The 13,939-nt window shown below is 46.1% G+C and overlaps 9 protein-coding genes across 9 annotated transcripts; 6 read left to right on the top strand and 3 right to left on the bottom strand.

The window, feature by feature from the left end:
* Positions 1–66: 66 nt before the first annotated feature.
* GL50803_0024555 (uncharacterized protein) lies at positions 67–3,375 on the top strand (the record flags this gene model as incomplete). Its single annotated transcript, XM_038045985.1, has 1 exon — positions 67–3,375. The coding sequence occupies one exon, from the start codon at positions 67–69 to the stop codon at positions 3,373–3,375; it is 3,309 nt and encodes a 1,102-aa protein (XP_037902143.1).
* Positions 3,376–3,403: 28 nt separating this feature from the next.
* GL50803_0020307 (uncharacterized protein) lies at positions 3,404–3,775 on the top strand (the record flags this gene model as incomplete). Its single annotated transcript, XM_001705061.1, has 1 exon — positions 3,404–3,775. One exon carries the CDS (start codon positions 3,404–3,406, stop codon positions 3,773–3,775), a length of 372 nt encoding a protein of 123 aa, XP_001705113.1.
* A 166-nt stretch (positions 3,776–3,941) lies between these two features.
* Positions 3,942–5,198, bottom strand: GL50803_007588 (Serine/threonine protein phosphatase 7; the record flags this gene model as incomplete). The annotated part of the gene is made up of 1 exon (XM_001705060.1): positions 3,942–5,198. One exon carries the CDS (start codon positions 5,196–5,198, stop codon positions 3,942–3,944), a length of 1,257 nt encoding a protein of 418 aa, XP_001705112.1.
* Positions 5,199–5,286: 88 nt separating this feature from the next.
* GL50803_0014490 (Ankyrin repeat protein 1) lies at positions 5,287–7,653 on the top strand (the record flags this gene model as incomplete). The annotated part of the gene is made up of 1 exon (XM_038045770.1): positions 5,287–7,653. The coding sequence occupies one exon, from the start codon at positions 5,287–5,289 to the stop codon at positions 7,651–7,653; it is 2,367 nt and encodes a 788-aa protein (XP_037902142.1).
* Positions 7,654–7,695: 42 nt separating this feature from the next.
* Positions 7,696–8,469, top strand: GL50803_007590 (Qc-SNARE 2; the record flags this gene model as incomplete). Its single annotated transcript, XM_001705059.1, has 1 exon — positions 7,696–8,469. One exon carries the CDS (start codon positions 7,696–7,698, stop codon positions 8,467–8,469), a length of 774 nt encoding a protein of 257 aa, XP_001705111.1.
* Positions 8,470–8,517: 48 nt separating this feature from the next.
* Positions 8,518–9,012, top strand: GL50803_0017150 (putative NADPH oxidoreductase; the record flags this gene model as incomplete). The annotated part of the gene is made up of 1 exon (XM_001705057.1): positions 8,518–9,012. The coding sequence occupies one exon, from the start codon at positions 8,518–8,520 to the stop codon at positions 9,010–9,012; it is 495 nt and encodes a 164-aa protein (XP_001705109.1).
* A 55-nt stretch (positions 9,013–9,067) lies between these two features.
* On the top strand, positions 9,068–9,574 carry GL50803_0017151 (putative NADPH oxidoreductase; the record flags this gene model as incomplete). Its single annotated transcript, XM_001705056.1, has 1 exon — positions 9,068–9,574. The coding sequence occupies one exon, from the start codon at positions 9,068–9,070 to the stop codon at positions 9,572–9,574; it is 507 nt and encodes a 168-aa protein (XP_001705108.1).
* A 45-nt stretch (positions 9,575–9,619) lies between these two features.
* GL50803_0017152 (Ankyrin repeat protein 1) lies at positions 9,620–11,629 on the bottom strand (the record flags this gene model as incomplete). The annotated part of the gene is made up of 1 exon (XM_001705055.1): positions 9,620–11,629. One exon carries the CDS (start codon positions 11,627–11,629, stop codon positions 9,620–9,622), a length of 2,010 nt encoding a protein of 669 aa, XP_001705107.1.
* Positions 11,630–11,717: 88 nt separating this feature from the next.
* Positions 11,718–13,934, bottom strand: GL50803_0013995 (Transcriptional regulator; the record flags this gene model as incomplete). Its single annotated transcript, XM_001705054.1, has 1 exon — positions 11,718–13,934. The coding sequence occupies one exon, from the start codon at positions 13,932–13,934 to the stop codon at positions 11,718–11,720; it is 2,217 nt and encodes a 738-aa protein (XP_001705106.1).
* Positions 13,935–13,939: the final 5 nt, after the last annotated feature.

Here is a 13,939-nt window from a genome sequence, read left to right as displayed (position 1 = left end):
ACTCGCGGTAAACGTTTAGTGAATTTATGTCGTGTCTCTCTCCTTGGGTTTAACCCTTAAAACGGCATGTCCTCTTTTTCTGAGAATATGGTGGGGCTCATTGTTGGACTAGAAAGAGGAGTGCTCCCAAAGCTAGAGACTCTCACGGATCTTTTGGATAAAGTAGCAGAGACTCGAAGTGAAGACACAGCGAAAATGGGGCCTGACCTTTGGCATCTCTGCATAAAACTTGATAAAGAGCTTGACGCGATGACTGATACCACTGAGGACTTTACTCAAATATACTGTGCCCTCCATTTGCTGGCCTTTCGCTTGTATCAGGTTGAAAGTGAGACCATGGATATGCAGCGTGGTCTTACGCTCTTCGTAGTTGCTCTCAGATCGCTCGGTCAGCTAATAAGGCACCACTGGAGTCGACCACCCACGGCATTCAGTAGCAAGATATGGAGCTCTAAGACGTACGACGATTTACTGGTTTGTCTCTCAACAGTATTCAAGCTTGTTCTTCAGCCGTCCTTTCTGTTCAAGTCTGGGTCACCAGAGCTTCTGCAGCAGATATTCATGTATCATATTGTTGAGCTCAAATTCCTTTTCATTCAAGTCTACGAATCAGGGGATAGCAGCGTGCTCCTTGATCGCCTTGCATATGCTGCCTCATTCTATAGAAAGGGCGACCAGCAAGATGCTATTATAAACCTCATCTTAGATGGGATTGCAATCCGCTCATATAGACAATCTCTTTATAAAACAAATATCTCCTTCATTGACCGTGTCTTTCGAATCCTCAAGCAGATGTTTGAGCTCAAGGCAGCATCAAAGCAGTCACTTGCCAATATATTGCGCACATTTGCAGACGCATCTATACTACTGACGCTGATGAAGACGCCTATCTCTGTTGGCTATAGCATTGACTACTGTATAACAAAGCCTCAGGAACTATGTCCATGGCCCTTTGCAGATGCAATCTTGAAGGTGAAGCGCACAGTCCAGCACTTAGTCACAAGCAAGCCAGCACCCGCCCGCGCAGAGTCATGTCAGCAAATAAATAGTAGCATCCAGGACGCCCTAGATACATGCTCCTGTATTCAGGATCCAGCTGGCGTTATGTTTGCAGGGCTGTCCAATATACTGTCATTCCTGGCAGAAAATGGCTTTCTATCTTCTGCGATTCGTGCTGCAAAAGCCATTATAGATCGCACACTAACAGGTTTGCTTATATTTCGCGAGGAGATTAACAAAGGTAGCCTGTCTCCGTTTCGCTCCACACAACCGAAAGATGGTAAATACGCCACAGAGATTTCAGAGAACAATCAGCTATACGCTACCAAGATTGTGCTTTTAGTTCTGGACATTGTAATCTTAACTGGAGACACTGTAGATCGACAAGAACTTACATCTATTCTGCCAACACTGAAAAGTATATTCAGAGTATATATTGACAATAGTAATACCAATGAATACAAAGAAATGACGGCCATGCTACATGACCGTTCGTTTTACCTCTTGACAGCACTAATTTCCAGAGGCGATATACCGTGCCCACAGCTGCTTGAGCTTGTGCATGGTATGAAAAGCAATCCTCGGTCCATCATCTTAGTAGTGCAGTGCGCACTTATAGAGATAGAGGCTCTGTGCGGTAAGGCCAGAGTATCTTCTCAGGGATCCTCATCGTCTTTTTCTACGCCCTCTCAGAATAACGGAGAAGCAATAAAGGAGCTTTCTGCCAATTTAATTAGTCAGTCAACATCCCTTCTCCGAGATATTCAGCAGTGGTTTACTGACAAAAGTATGCCCAGTAACGTTTTAGCAAGGAAGCACGGCGTAACACGATATGAATTCTATTACTTGTTCATAAGTGTCCTAATATATGGCCAAGACATAGATAGCGCCATCCAGCTCACAAAGCACGTGATCACTTTGCTAGAAGTAGACGAAGATCTTCAGCTGTTCGACTTTGAGGTCTTGGCAGCCATCATGGGCCTATACATTACTCGCCAGCACAATGTGGGAGGTTCTCTGGTAAATCCTAGTGCAGCGATAACGAGTATTCTTACAACTATGCTCTTGGCTCTCACAAGAAGATACTTGTCCCTTTGCGCCTTGCATAATAAATACCTAAAGCTTCTAATAGAATATTCTATCGAGCTAGTGCATGATTTAATACAGACAGAAGCACAGACACCCGAAGCAAACTCTAAGATGTTTTCACAAGCCAGAGAGATAATAGAGTTATATACCGACAGGGTTGGGATAGGCAGGCTCATGCCACACGAGTTATATACCACACAGTGTGCACTGTACAAGCTATTCATAGCAGGCCAGTCTTCCCTTATCAATAAAGACCGTAAAGAGAATACTCCCATTGCTATATATGATGTTATTGTCCTCTATAGAATTCTAATAGAACTGACCACCGCAATTGAAGAGCGAGAGCCCCCTACCAAAAGATCGTTTTTCACCATCCACAGAGAGGACCCACAAGGTCTAGTAGACCCTATTTGTTTACCTGTATCTTCACAGCGTCATGGTTCACAAAACACGTTGTCTACAGCATCATCTTTTATAGAGACAAATATTAATTTGAATGTTGGATTGATACTATGCACAGTGGATTCTAACCGCCCTGCTACTTCCATATTACGACAGGATACATTTGTTGGGCTTATCTGCCAGCATGTGCTATCGTGGACAGCAACTACAGACAAGCAACTGGACATAGTAGTAAGCATGCTCTCGGCCTTGGGGAACTACCTCAGTATCATCTCTGAGGGAGCGGTTCCAAACCAGGAGCAACTCCCAGTTAAAACGGCTCGATGTACTGGTCAAGCCTTCACATTTATTTCCATATCAGATATATTTAAACTGATTGGTAGATTGCAGCAAGAAAATAATTCCACACCTTTACAGGTTTTTGCGTCAGAAATACCATTGGTACAAATCATGTTTCAGTACTCTGTACTACTAATACTAATAGCAACTAAGATATCCCTGATAAGAAAAGATAAATGCAACGGGATGTCCTCAGCTATCCTGGCCACTATAGAGTGTACAGGACACCTGGAGCTTTTGACCAAGCTGATGGAGTATACCCTTCGGCTGAGTCTTGAAGTTGATTGTGGACCTGTCACTGACCTATTACTGAAAAGATATACGCAGCTAGATCCTGTGTCATGCACGCATACTTATATCGTTACTTCTTCTAGAATAGAAACAAATACACTGGTGGCTTTGTTGACCGCTATAGCAGAGGCAAGTGAAAAGGACCCTAGGGTGCTCGTGAATGAAAAGGTGCAACAGATTGTCAACCGGTTAAACAAGGGACCCATACAAAATGCGGCTCTGGGCCAGCTTCTTGCGCGGCTGAAAGCTGAGTGAGTATTCTATAATAAATTCTATAACAAAAATGAAACATGCAGGACAAAAACTTGTGCCGTCAGGAAGATCTGGGGGATTTGCCGTGGAATATCCGTTTCCCATTGATCCTACACAAGAACAATACAGGGAGCTTCACGATAAAGACGGTGGAAGACACTTTATATCTAAGAGGGCCTACCTCCAGAGCCCATACTTTAAAAGGGTTGACCAGGAAGGCCCCATAAAGCTCGACATTTCTTCTGATGTGATGGGAGTGGTGATACATTATCTTTACTATAAGCTTCGGTATGGGGCACAAGTGGCCAAGAATAAGACCACCGCCGACATCCCCGTTTTTGCCCCGATACCTGTACGCCTAGCAGCGGAGGTGGCCGACGCCGCATCCCTTCTAGAGCTTTAGCTGGAGAGTGATAGATACTAACCCACAGGCGCCCGCAAGGAAGCACCTAACCGAAATTATTAATTGTATCAATCTGCACTAGAATATTTAGATTGCCGTTGCCTGTTTACTTGTTTACCTATCACCAAAGATAAATCACAATTTCAACACACCATGGGAGCTGATACTAGTACGTGGTTCCTTGCTGTATAAAGTTATACTCTGATGCGTTACCCAAGAAGATGTAAGTCCACTGGAAGGGGTCGTAGTTGATGCGTTGGCCTGGCTCCCCGGGGACGGCGTCAACACAGGCTGCGTACACAGTCCCGTTATTAGTGGGAGAAGAGAAGATTTCCAAGATGGAGAGCTTACTGCTGTTTGCTAGTTGGTGGCTCGCGAAGAAAGCCTTCATTCTATCGAACATCTCCTGGTTCTTAATGACCGATTGGATGGAGTACTTTTCTCCCGAGGTTTTCTCAAGCGGAAGGAAGGACGTTATCTGGTGGAACGGGGTGGCCGTATGTGAGTGAACCATAGTCTTGAAATTATTCTCTTCCATGAAGTCGGCGCTGTACGGTAGACGGTCATAGTTCCAGACAAAGGAGTGCCAGAGCTCATTTTGTTTGCGAGGATTGTCTTCAAAGTTCGTTGTTTTTTGGCGTGAGGGAGTTAGGTTGTCCAGGTTGCTTATCTTGTATGGCTTGAGCCCCTTGGGTATGGGGGCAGGCGACCCGGTGCTGAAATACGATTGCGGAGCAGCTCGCGGAACATTACTGAGGTCGTCTCCCAGGGGTACCCCACCGTGCACCATAAATATATTGCGATCTATGGTGTGGGCAATGGGAAGGGCGCAAAAGAATTCGCCAATAGCTGGCCTGTACGTCTCCGGGTCCATTCCAGAAAATTTACCAGCCATCTCCGACATGAACTTGTTCCCAAGCATGCCCTGCGTCGAAAGACCGAACATTTCGGACTCGTGATTTCCGCGATTTAGATAGCACGAACCAGGGCAGGCAATTGCCATGTACGCCAGGAGGAAGACAATCTGATATCCAGACCCTCCTCGGTCAACAAAGTCTCCGTTGAAAAAGTAAACAAGGCGTCTGCCATCAACTATCTCACCTGGGAAGCCCGTTCTGGGGATATTTTGTTGCGGATACCCAAGGAATAAACGTATCAATGTCTCAAAGCACCCGTGCAAATCCCCAACAAAGATGAGGCGGTCATTAGGCTCAGGAATCACGTGGACATTATTTGGTAAAGTGGAAAGAACCTTAGCAGCTTCCTTAAGCACCCATATAAAGTCCTCAATGCTGGGAATTTCGTGCTTAGCCATACAGTTGGTCACCCTTTGGAGTTCTGCAAAGCTTACCTCCCGACTAAAACGCATCTTGGTCTTGGGGGTATTATCCCACTCTGTGATGAAGGAATGTGTCATACCCATGGCTCCTCAAATTTCGGCCCAACGGCTTTTTTTACAGTGCCGATTTTTTGAAGCGGCCGTTTCTGTTTTATGGCACCCTAAAATATTAATGCCTTTTGAGCTAATCCGGCGCATGGGGATTAGGACTCAAAATGATCTTTGTGTAGTCGCTCCCTCGACCCTCGAAGAGCTCGAGGATAATGTCGACTCTACCCTGGCCAGAGCTGTTTTAGATTGCCGTAAGTTCGAGGATACTAAACCGGACAATCCCACCGGAGCTGTACAGCGTCTGAACGAGAACGGATTTGCTAGTATTCAGAATGCATCAATAGATGATATCGGTTCTTTTACGCTGCGGGGATTCAACATTGCGCATCTGATAGTGTTAGGAGAGATCACAACATACAGCTTACTTGACCTAAGAAAATCGTGTCCAGATTCACTCCGACTCCTGCTTGAGACGAGGTCCTCGAATTCTCTTCAGCTCCTGCCCATTGAGTTGGCGGCACTGACTGATAGACATTCTGCTGAGCCCATGGTGATTTCAGCAAACTTCTACATAGATGAATTCGCTACAAGCTTGTTTAGTCAAACATTGCAGGCCCACTGCGTACTTAGCATAATGAATGTTGTGGACGTTACAAGGCTCCTCCAGTTAGCTATTATTCGTGGTAACACATTTATTATTAAGTATATTCTCTCAGTCTATTCACAGTTTGGAGGAGGGGTTAGCTTTCGCGACCTTATCATAACGAATGATATGCACACACTCTCTGCGGTCAACTTTGATAGTCTTTCATACCTAATGTCCTCCAAATTAACGACTGGCGAGGACACGGAGACACCTCTTTGCTATGCTTATGACACCTGCGGCATGCTTCCTATACATGCTGCCGCCCTCAATGGTCGCCTTTCCTGTGTCCTCTGGCTGCTGCAGTATGACAAGGGGATGATTGACGTACTCACAAAAGACACGAACATCAATCTTTTAAGCTGTGCTATTTCGTCTAACTCTATTGACTGTGTATCGGCCATAGTCCATTTAATTAAGGAGATCGGTGGAGAAACTGCACTCCGCAAGCAGCTGCAGCACAGGTTTGGAAACCTGCAGACGAATGCCCTCGCCCTTGCCATACTCTATAGTAACAGAGACATAGTGTCCCTTTTGATAAAGCATTCTATAGCCGACGACCTGTTGGTAACAATGCTTCCCCTAAAAATAGATGATGAGCCACATATGCAGTTACCTCTGCTACATGCCTTTGCAAGGGGATGTAGCGTAATTGAGCTTTTATTTTACACAGAACAGTATCACAACATTTACAATTTCATAATATCTAGGTCAATCGCAGAAAAGAAAATGCTCTTTCGGGCAGCGGAGAAGTTCTGCAAAGCGAAAATTTGCGGCTCTATGCAGATGGTTTACACAGCATCTGATAAGAGGTCAGCTCGGAGGTTCATGCAGCAGGGGTGTTGTATGAATTCTGATCTGTCTTGCGTGTGTCCAAATTCCCTTGCTTGCAAGATACTCACTAATACCTGTTCAACGTATGGCATAGTCCTGGACTGCCTATCTAGATATACAGGTATATTGCTGTATGCCGCATCGCTTCTTGGATTGGGAATCAGCATTCTGATCGAGTTATTTTTAGATCAATCTACTCAGCTGCCGATACAGACACATACTTCAAAACGGGTGCAGAATTACATGCTTTTCTTACTACCATCTCTACGCACCTTGCTTGAGCACAGGCTCTATAATTTTACCTTGCAAATAGGCTCTTTAGTATCTGTTGTCTTCTCAGCATTGTTCTTTATTACTACCTATGCTTTGCGGTTGGACCGCACGGCATCAATATCGCTAGCGAAGAACGATTTCATGCAAAGTTCAAGGTTCTCCGATGACATGTGGAATAGCCGGAGGATGATAGAAGAGCACACTGATGCAGGTACAAGTACAGGTACAGGCACAGGCACAGGCACACACACTCCGGACACTTCTGCATCCTGTTCGGCTATCATGAGCGCCGAACCCGTCTATAGGATCTGTGATGTTCTGGTGTCGAGGTCGCTCACCCGATCTGCCAACTGCCTCTATACAGTAGAACCTCGGCCACCTTTTGACCTCTCCAGCGACAAGGAAAATAGACAGCATTTAGCCGGAGTTTTGGTTTCCGTGAAACCTGATAGTGCATTACCAGAGGCTAGCCATCTGTGCTCAACCTGTTTGAAACCTGAGCAGGGGACGTATTGCTACTTTTGCTCTGTCTGTGTATGCCGTCGTATTTTCCACTCTCACATTTTCAACTTCTGTATATCGCAACGCAACGTGTGTGCCTATGCCATAAGCATGGGCCTGTTCTATTCAGCATGGGTGTTGTTCCTTTTTCGGTCTCCCTTCCACATGTCTAAGATCATAATGTCTCTCTTGGTCTTTCTTTTCTCCTACCTGGTGCTTCTAGACGTGCGCGAGTGACGGCTGTAGTGTGAAATCTGAAAACGCCAAGATATAAACTTAATGTACAGTTTCATTGAGATCGACTATAAGATTAGCAGGGAGCTGCCTGCACTGGAATCACGTGTGCAAGGATTTACACAGGCCGTTTCTCGGTCTGTAGGGTTCGACCCGGGGCTGGAGAGCCAGGGCACCATTATCCGGCGGGAGATCGAGACGACCCTAATGCGTCTTTTGGAGACGAAGACACATCTGCAAGGCGTGAGTCCGAGCCTAGAGGATGACGCTGATGCTGGCCTTGGCACCGACGAAGGCGCGGATACAGGTGGCGGCACCGGGGTTCACTCCAGCGAAAAGGCTCGTCACCAGGACATGAAGGCGGGAGGGTCGTTAGAGAATGCGAACACCATGCAGCAGACAAAGATCCTCAATGGGTATATTGAAGAATATGTGGCGCTCAAGCAGACAGTTGTAAAAGCTATCAATTCCATGAGTGCGAAGAAGATGGGAGGGGGAATGGCAGCCATAGATGCATGGGAAAGGGCGCACGACCAGGCTTCTAAGATGCAGGAGCTGGTTTCCATGGCAGCGAATCTGCAAGACCCTGTTACAAAGCTCAAACACCACCAGATTTTACTCCGTGCTGGGCTAGACGAAGATGCTCGACTGATTGATGACCTGGGTGCGGATATTGATGCTCGAACTGCAGATGCAAGGGTTGCGACGGGCCGTGCCAAGGCAGCCTCTCGCCTTCTCTGCCGTCACAATGACTGCAAATATTTGACATTAGCGATTGTCTTTGGGGTCATTCTTATCGTTTGCCTCATATGGCTATAAACAATTTGCCTCAAATTATTGTGGTTGATATTATTCAGCCGTTTAAAAATGCGTATCGTCCTCTACTACTCCCACCCTGCGGAGTTGAAGAGCGTCGTCAACGCACCCCTCGTTGAGGAGGCCAAGAAGCTCGGAAACGTAAAAGTCCGCTGGCTGGATGAGCTCTACCCGAGCCTGCATATGACCCCTGAGCAGGTCAGCGAGGAGCAAAGGATCATAGAGAAGGCGGACGCAGTTTTCTTCCAGTTCCCCGTGCATTGGTATTCATCACCGCCTTCTCTTAAGGTCTTTATGGATAGCGTGCTGACGTACGGGTGGGCCTTCGGCTCCAAGGCCGTGATCGCGGGCAAGAAGTTCCGTGTCATCTGCACGTGCGGAGGGAAGATGGAAGGCTATGGCGGAGAACTTTCTGCAAGCGACTTAGCTAAGCCTTTTAACCAAAGCTTCAAGTTCTGCAAGTGCGATCCGCTCCCGCCTTTCATCGTTTTTGCTGACACTGACAAGGACACACTAGTGGATAACTATTTGAAGCTCTTTAAGTAAATTCCGGTTTGCATGTTTCAAAGGCACAACCTTGGATTGGAGAAGGTACATAAAAATGAGGATTCTTCTTTACTATTCACACCCGTTGGAGCCGGCTTCCAAAGTAAATAAGACCCTCCTAGACAAGGTGCGCGACCAGAAGAATATAAAGATACGGCATCTCGATGGGCTATATCCCGCCCTCGTTTTATCCAAAGAGCAGATAGCCGAGGAGCAGCGACGCATCGAAAAGGCAGACGCCATCTTCTTCCAGTACCCAGTGTATTGGTATAATTGTCCAGCATCTATGAAGGCATTTCTGGACTGTGTGTTCACTATAGAATGGGCAGGGGGTGCTCAGAAGCCACTTGCACAGAAGAAGTGGCGCGTAATAATGACCTGCGGAGCTACCTTAGATAGTTACATGGAAACCATAACGCCTTATGAAATATCAAGACCTGTGTGTGCCATGGGTCGGCTTTTTCAATGCATTGTCTTGAAGCCATTTGCCATCTTTGGAGATGATAATTTAGAAGAAGTTTTATCACAGTACGTTACTCTGTTCAATGAGGACTCCAAGTAGAACGCTTGTAAATTAAGGTAGGATTGCTTTTCTCGTCTAAAGGCATCACATGTATTTTCTGATGATCTCCTTAATAGAACGGCGGTTAGCCTGTGCAATAAATGCTGATGAGTCAACTGCATCGATGGCCCTTGCCCCAAAGATCTTGGCCTCATATGGTGCAAGCACTTCGACCATGCCTATTCTGCTACGTCTCACTGCCTGTTCAAGAGGGCACCACCCTGTGCTATCTGTTAGCCTTGTCTCATAGTCCGCCAAGACCTTAACCACATCCAAGTGTCCGGCACATATAGCCAACAACAAGGCTGTCTTTCCCGCGTCATTTGTCTGTCGTGCCTCAAATGGAGCCAGCTCACGAACTATGTCACTGTGTCCTCTTTCGGCGGCAAACATCAATGCAGTGTAGCCATGATCGGTGACAACAGAGTGACCGTATTGCTTAACAGCACGCACAGCGGCACCATCCCCATCAAGAGCAGCAAGCTGAAGTACAGAGAGTTTAGAGATAGATAGATTGTTATGACAAATAGTCACTGGATGGACGAGGCGGCCTTCAGACTGCGAAAGGACAGAAAGGACCTTATATTTCTTTAGCCGGTAGGCTATCATGATGGCGTACTCTCCTGCGCTATTTTGTATCTGAGAAAGAAATATATGTTGCTTAATTGCATCTGTATTCTCGCCGTTCTCTTGAACAACCGTGTGTAAATAGGTGTTTCCAAATGCATCATAAGTAGGAAGGTAGCGCGTAAGCACAGCACATATAGGCTCTAGCCTAAGCTGCCGGGCAATGGCGAGGGCACTGTGTCCGCAGGCATTCGTCATAGTCACTTCATGGGGCAAAATGCATTCGACTATTGTCTTATTGCGTGTCAATACAGCAAACATAAGTGCAGAATACCCATGTGTGGAGTTCAGCCATAAGGTTTCTTTATCTTTTTCAGATAAGACGAAGCTGCAGCATGAGACATCAGGATCTGCTTGACGCAGAACTTCCAGCATAAGAGATGTCAGCTTTATGTTGGTTGACTTACAAAGGTGTGCCATGCCAGCCAGGATGCCGTAGTTGCCTCGCTGCATGGCTAAGGAGAATGCTTCCTCCACAGCAAGAGTTGACCTGCCGTACATATATGCTCGGGCCAGAGCACCAACGGGAATCTTCCACGGGTATATCTCGGCTGTAAGTAGGAGGCCCTTGAACTCAGGCTGTCGCAACCGAGAGTTCATATCGATGTATGTGTTGAGCAGCTCCATAGATTCCCCAAAGAGCTCGGACGATTGTACCGAGTTGAGGGAGCTTGAAACCGGGTTTGCCCGCAGTGTGTGCAAGGGGATGTGCCAAGGGTTGGGATAGCTGCTTAGATAAGAGCAAGTATCAGCAACACCTACAGACAAAACAACCGGATATGCACACAAATCCCTCAAAAAGTAAAGTACCTTATCCGGCCAACCGTGTAATTGAGACAGTGATGGAGGCTCTACTGTAGTATCACCAACTCTATCTGGGTCTTTGAGAAGGTGAGTCATTATACGCCAGAGAAACTGCTGTTGAAGACCAAGTACTGGTCTCATAACGAGTGGCAAACGACTAATTAGCTTGGGCCCATCTATATACAGCACGAGGAACCCATCTCCGTTAACAGTTAAGTCGTGACAATTGGCTAAGCTGTACACCAATATTTTTATAAGTGAAGATTGTACTTGATTTTCTACAGTGAGTATAAATGTTACTAATAAACGAATCACTCTGAAAGCAGCATCAGAGCCCTCAACTGCCCTATATACTTTCCAAAAAATCGGCAGAGGCATACCAGTCGACATCTTAGTCAGCACGCAAAAAGACGCATTATCTTCACTAATAATATCTATCCAGGGCAAGACCACCCTGTTTCTGACGGAGAGTAGGCCAGAAAACAGTTGTCGACGAAGATCAGCAGTTTCGTCAGAGGGAGCGCGAAATGTTGTTGCTGTAAGAGGAGCACCGGTGATACGAGAAAGACAGAAACTGACGCAAAGGATATCGGATGACGCAACGAGCACAAATGTTCGGCGCATGCTTGTGATGTGAAGTTTTTATCTCTTCTCTTCCGAAGCAGATAAAACAACTTTCTTATCCGCATCACATCAGGACTCTCAAAAGATATCAATCGGCCCCTGAAATAGCCCTAAACAGACCCTGATATACATCCAACTTTTCCTCTAAATCTTTGTTTGAATGCATCAGCTCTGCAATTTGACGATCATAGTTACCAAGAATCTTGTATAGATCTATCACAGATAAGGTCTTCTGTGAAAATCTTTCTCTATTGAGGCTGTAATAGTTTCCTAGGCGTCCATTAAGATAGTCTGTTTCTAGCCTGTTGTACTTCTCATCAGATAAGGTAGTGTAGTCTGGCTTACTCTGTATTTTGCTGGGTTGCTGAATTATGGACGTAGAGTGTGTAGGCTCTCTGCTTTTGTGTGCATATGTACCTGCAATTGAGCTGGCACCTTCTGAATTCTCACCATCGGTGTCCCCATGTGAAACGGGTATAATGGAATCATCTTTGTTGTATTTAAACATTGCAATCTGGTGGCTTAAAGCCTGATTCATCTCCTCCCATTGCTGTGCCTTTTCTCTCCAATAAATTGCTAGATCTCTTTGCTCAGCGAGCTCATCTTTGAGTTTACGGATTTTTTCTTCGTACTCATTCTGGACCTTGGAAGACTCTAAGAGTAATTGCTTAACTTCCTCTTCCTGCTGCCTATAATCAGTCTGCATGTCCTCGACCTTCCGTTTCATAGATTGTAGCTCTGTAGCCAAACCCTTTATTATAGCGTCCTGTTTCAAAGCCTGCTCCTCCATGTTTTTAATAACTAGCCGAGCCTGCGAAGAGGCCGTTGCTGGGGAACCAGAGGATGGAGAACGAGATGATAGCTTGGGTGGCGAGGGTAAACGCCCCACCTGTACTGAGGTTGGTGTTGTGGAGGTAGGGGTACTATAGTATGACTTCGCTTGAGGCTGCTTAGGAGATATAAACTTTGTCGGCGTGGCAGGCATCGAGCACGGAGTCCGCTTGGATATTTTACCCGAATAATTCTTCACAGGATGGCCTGTAAGCTCCGTGGCTTGAACCTGTTGCGGTGAAGTCGCCATGCTCAAAGAAACATTGTCCAATAACACTATAGGTCTAGACTTCTTAACAGAGCTAGGTCTTACTGCAGTCTGGGCTGGTTGGCTGCTCTGGTGAGGTGTATTTATGGCTCTTAAGGGGGTCCTGTTAGTACTTCCAGAGCGTGTACTAGTCCCAGTGCAACTTTTATTACTTCGATTAGACTTTATCAATGCTTGCTGTGGGTTAGTCATAGGGTTATGTTTCTTCTCCAGGTTTCGCTGTTCTAGTTCTGAGACAGATTCCAGGGTTTTGAGAGATTGTATTGGTGCGATGTTTTGGCGGCCATTCTGTGGCTCCGTGGGGTCTAGCACACTGGCACTAACGGCCAAGGGAGCTGGCTCTGTTATCAGGCTATCATTTGCATTGGAATCCACACTGGTCACGCTTAGGTTGAGAGATGAGATCGGGGGGTTCTTTCCATGTTGTTGGGGCACAGCTGGAGGAAGCTTGGTGACAAGTTCGGGCTTCTTCTGTTTTGCACTAGCTCTAATTGCTAGAAACTCTTCTAATTTTGCTTGTATAGATGTTTTTGAAGCACTCTTCGCAGAATTAGGTGATCCAGCAGGGCAGACGCTAGTCAAACTAGTCAGCACAGTTGATTCAGGAAGGCTACTGAGAGAGGACCCGTTATCGTGATCGAATTTGACTCGTCGTTCAAGGTCAGGTAGCTTTTCTCCCACTGTCAATAAGGACGCTTCATCGGCGAGGCTCTCTGATAATATATCAACGTGAATGGAAAGCTCATCATCTTGCTTATCGGTATCTAATTCTGAAGGCGTGTCTTGCTTAGTTTCTTTGTCAGTATTTAATAGGATGTATTGCCCTATGTCTTTCGCTGCAAGAAGTCCCTCCATTATAAGGTAGCAATCAGAAAGACCTAGGCTCAGCTTGGTTTTCAATAGGGCTTTGTCTGACGATGAACCAATTCCATTAAGTGTCTCCTCCAAGCCTGAAAGCAGCTCACGAACATCGTTAGTCTCTAATAAATTAGCTTCTATGTATTTTAGTATCTCTCCCAACGATGTAGCTAACTCCTCTTTTGTCATCTTGGAGCCTGGGAACGGGCCCTGACTGGATTCTACTACGCCTTTTAAATGACCTAGCTGCTTCGTTATCCGCTCAACAAAACGCATTGTTGTGTCCTGGCGTTGGGATATCTCGTTGATAGTTAACAGGAGGCTAGTTACAACGGGATTTGTAGTCATTGAAT

Source organism: Giardia intestinalis, chromosome 5 (assembly GCF_000002435.2).
Source record: "Giardia intestinalis strain WB C6 chromosome 5, whole genome shotgun sequence".
NCBI classification, from domain to species: Eukaryota; Fornicata; order Diplomonadida; family Hexamitidae; genus Giardia; species Giardia duodenalis.
Note: the sequence above shows the minus strand (reverse complement) of the source record. Positions and strands in the feature narration are given on the sequence as shown.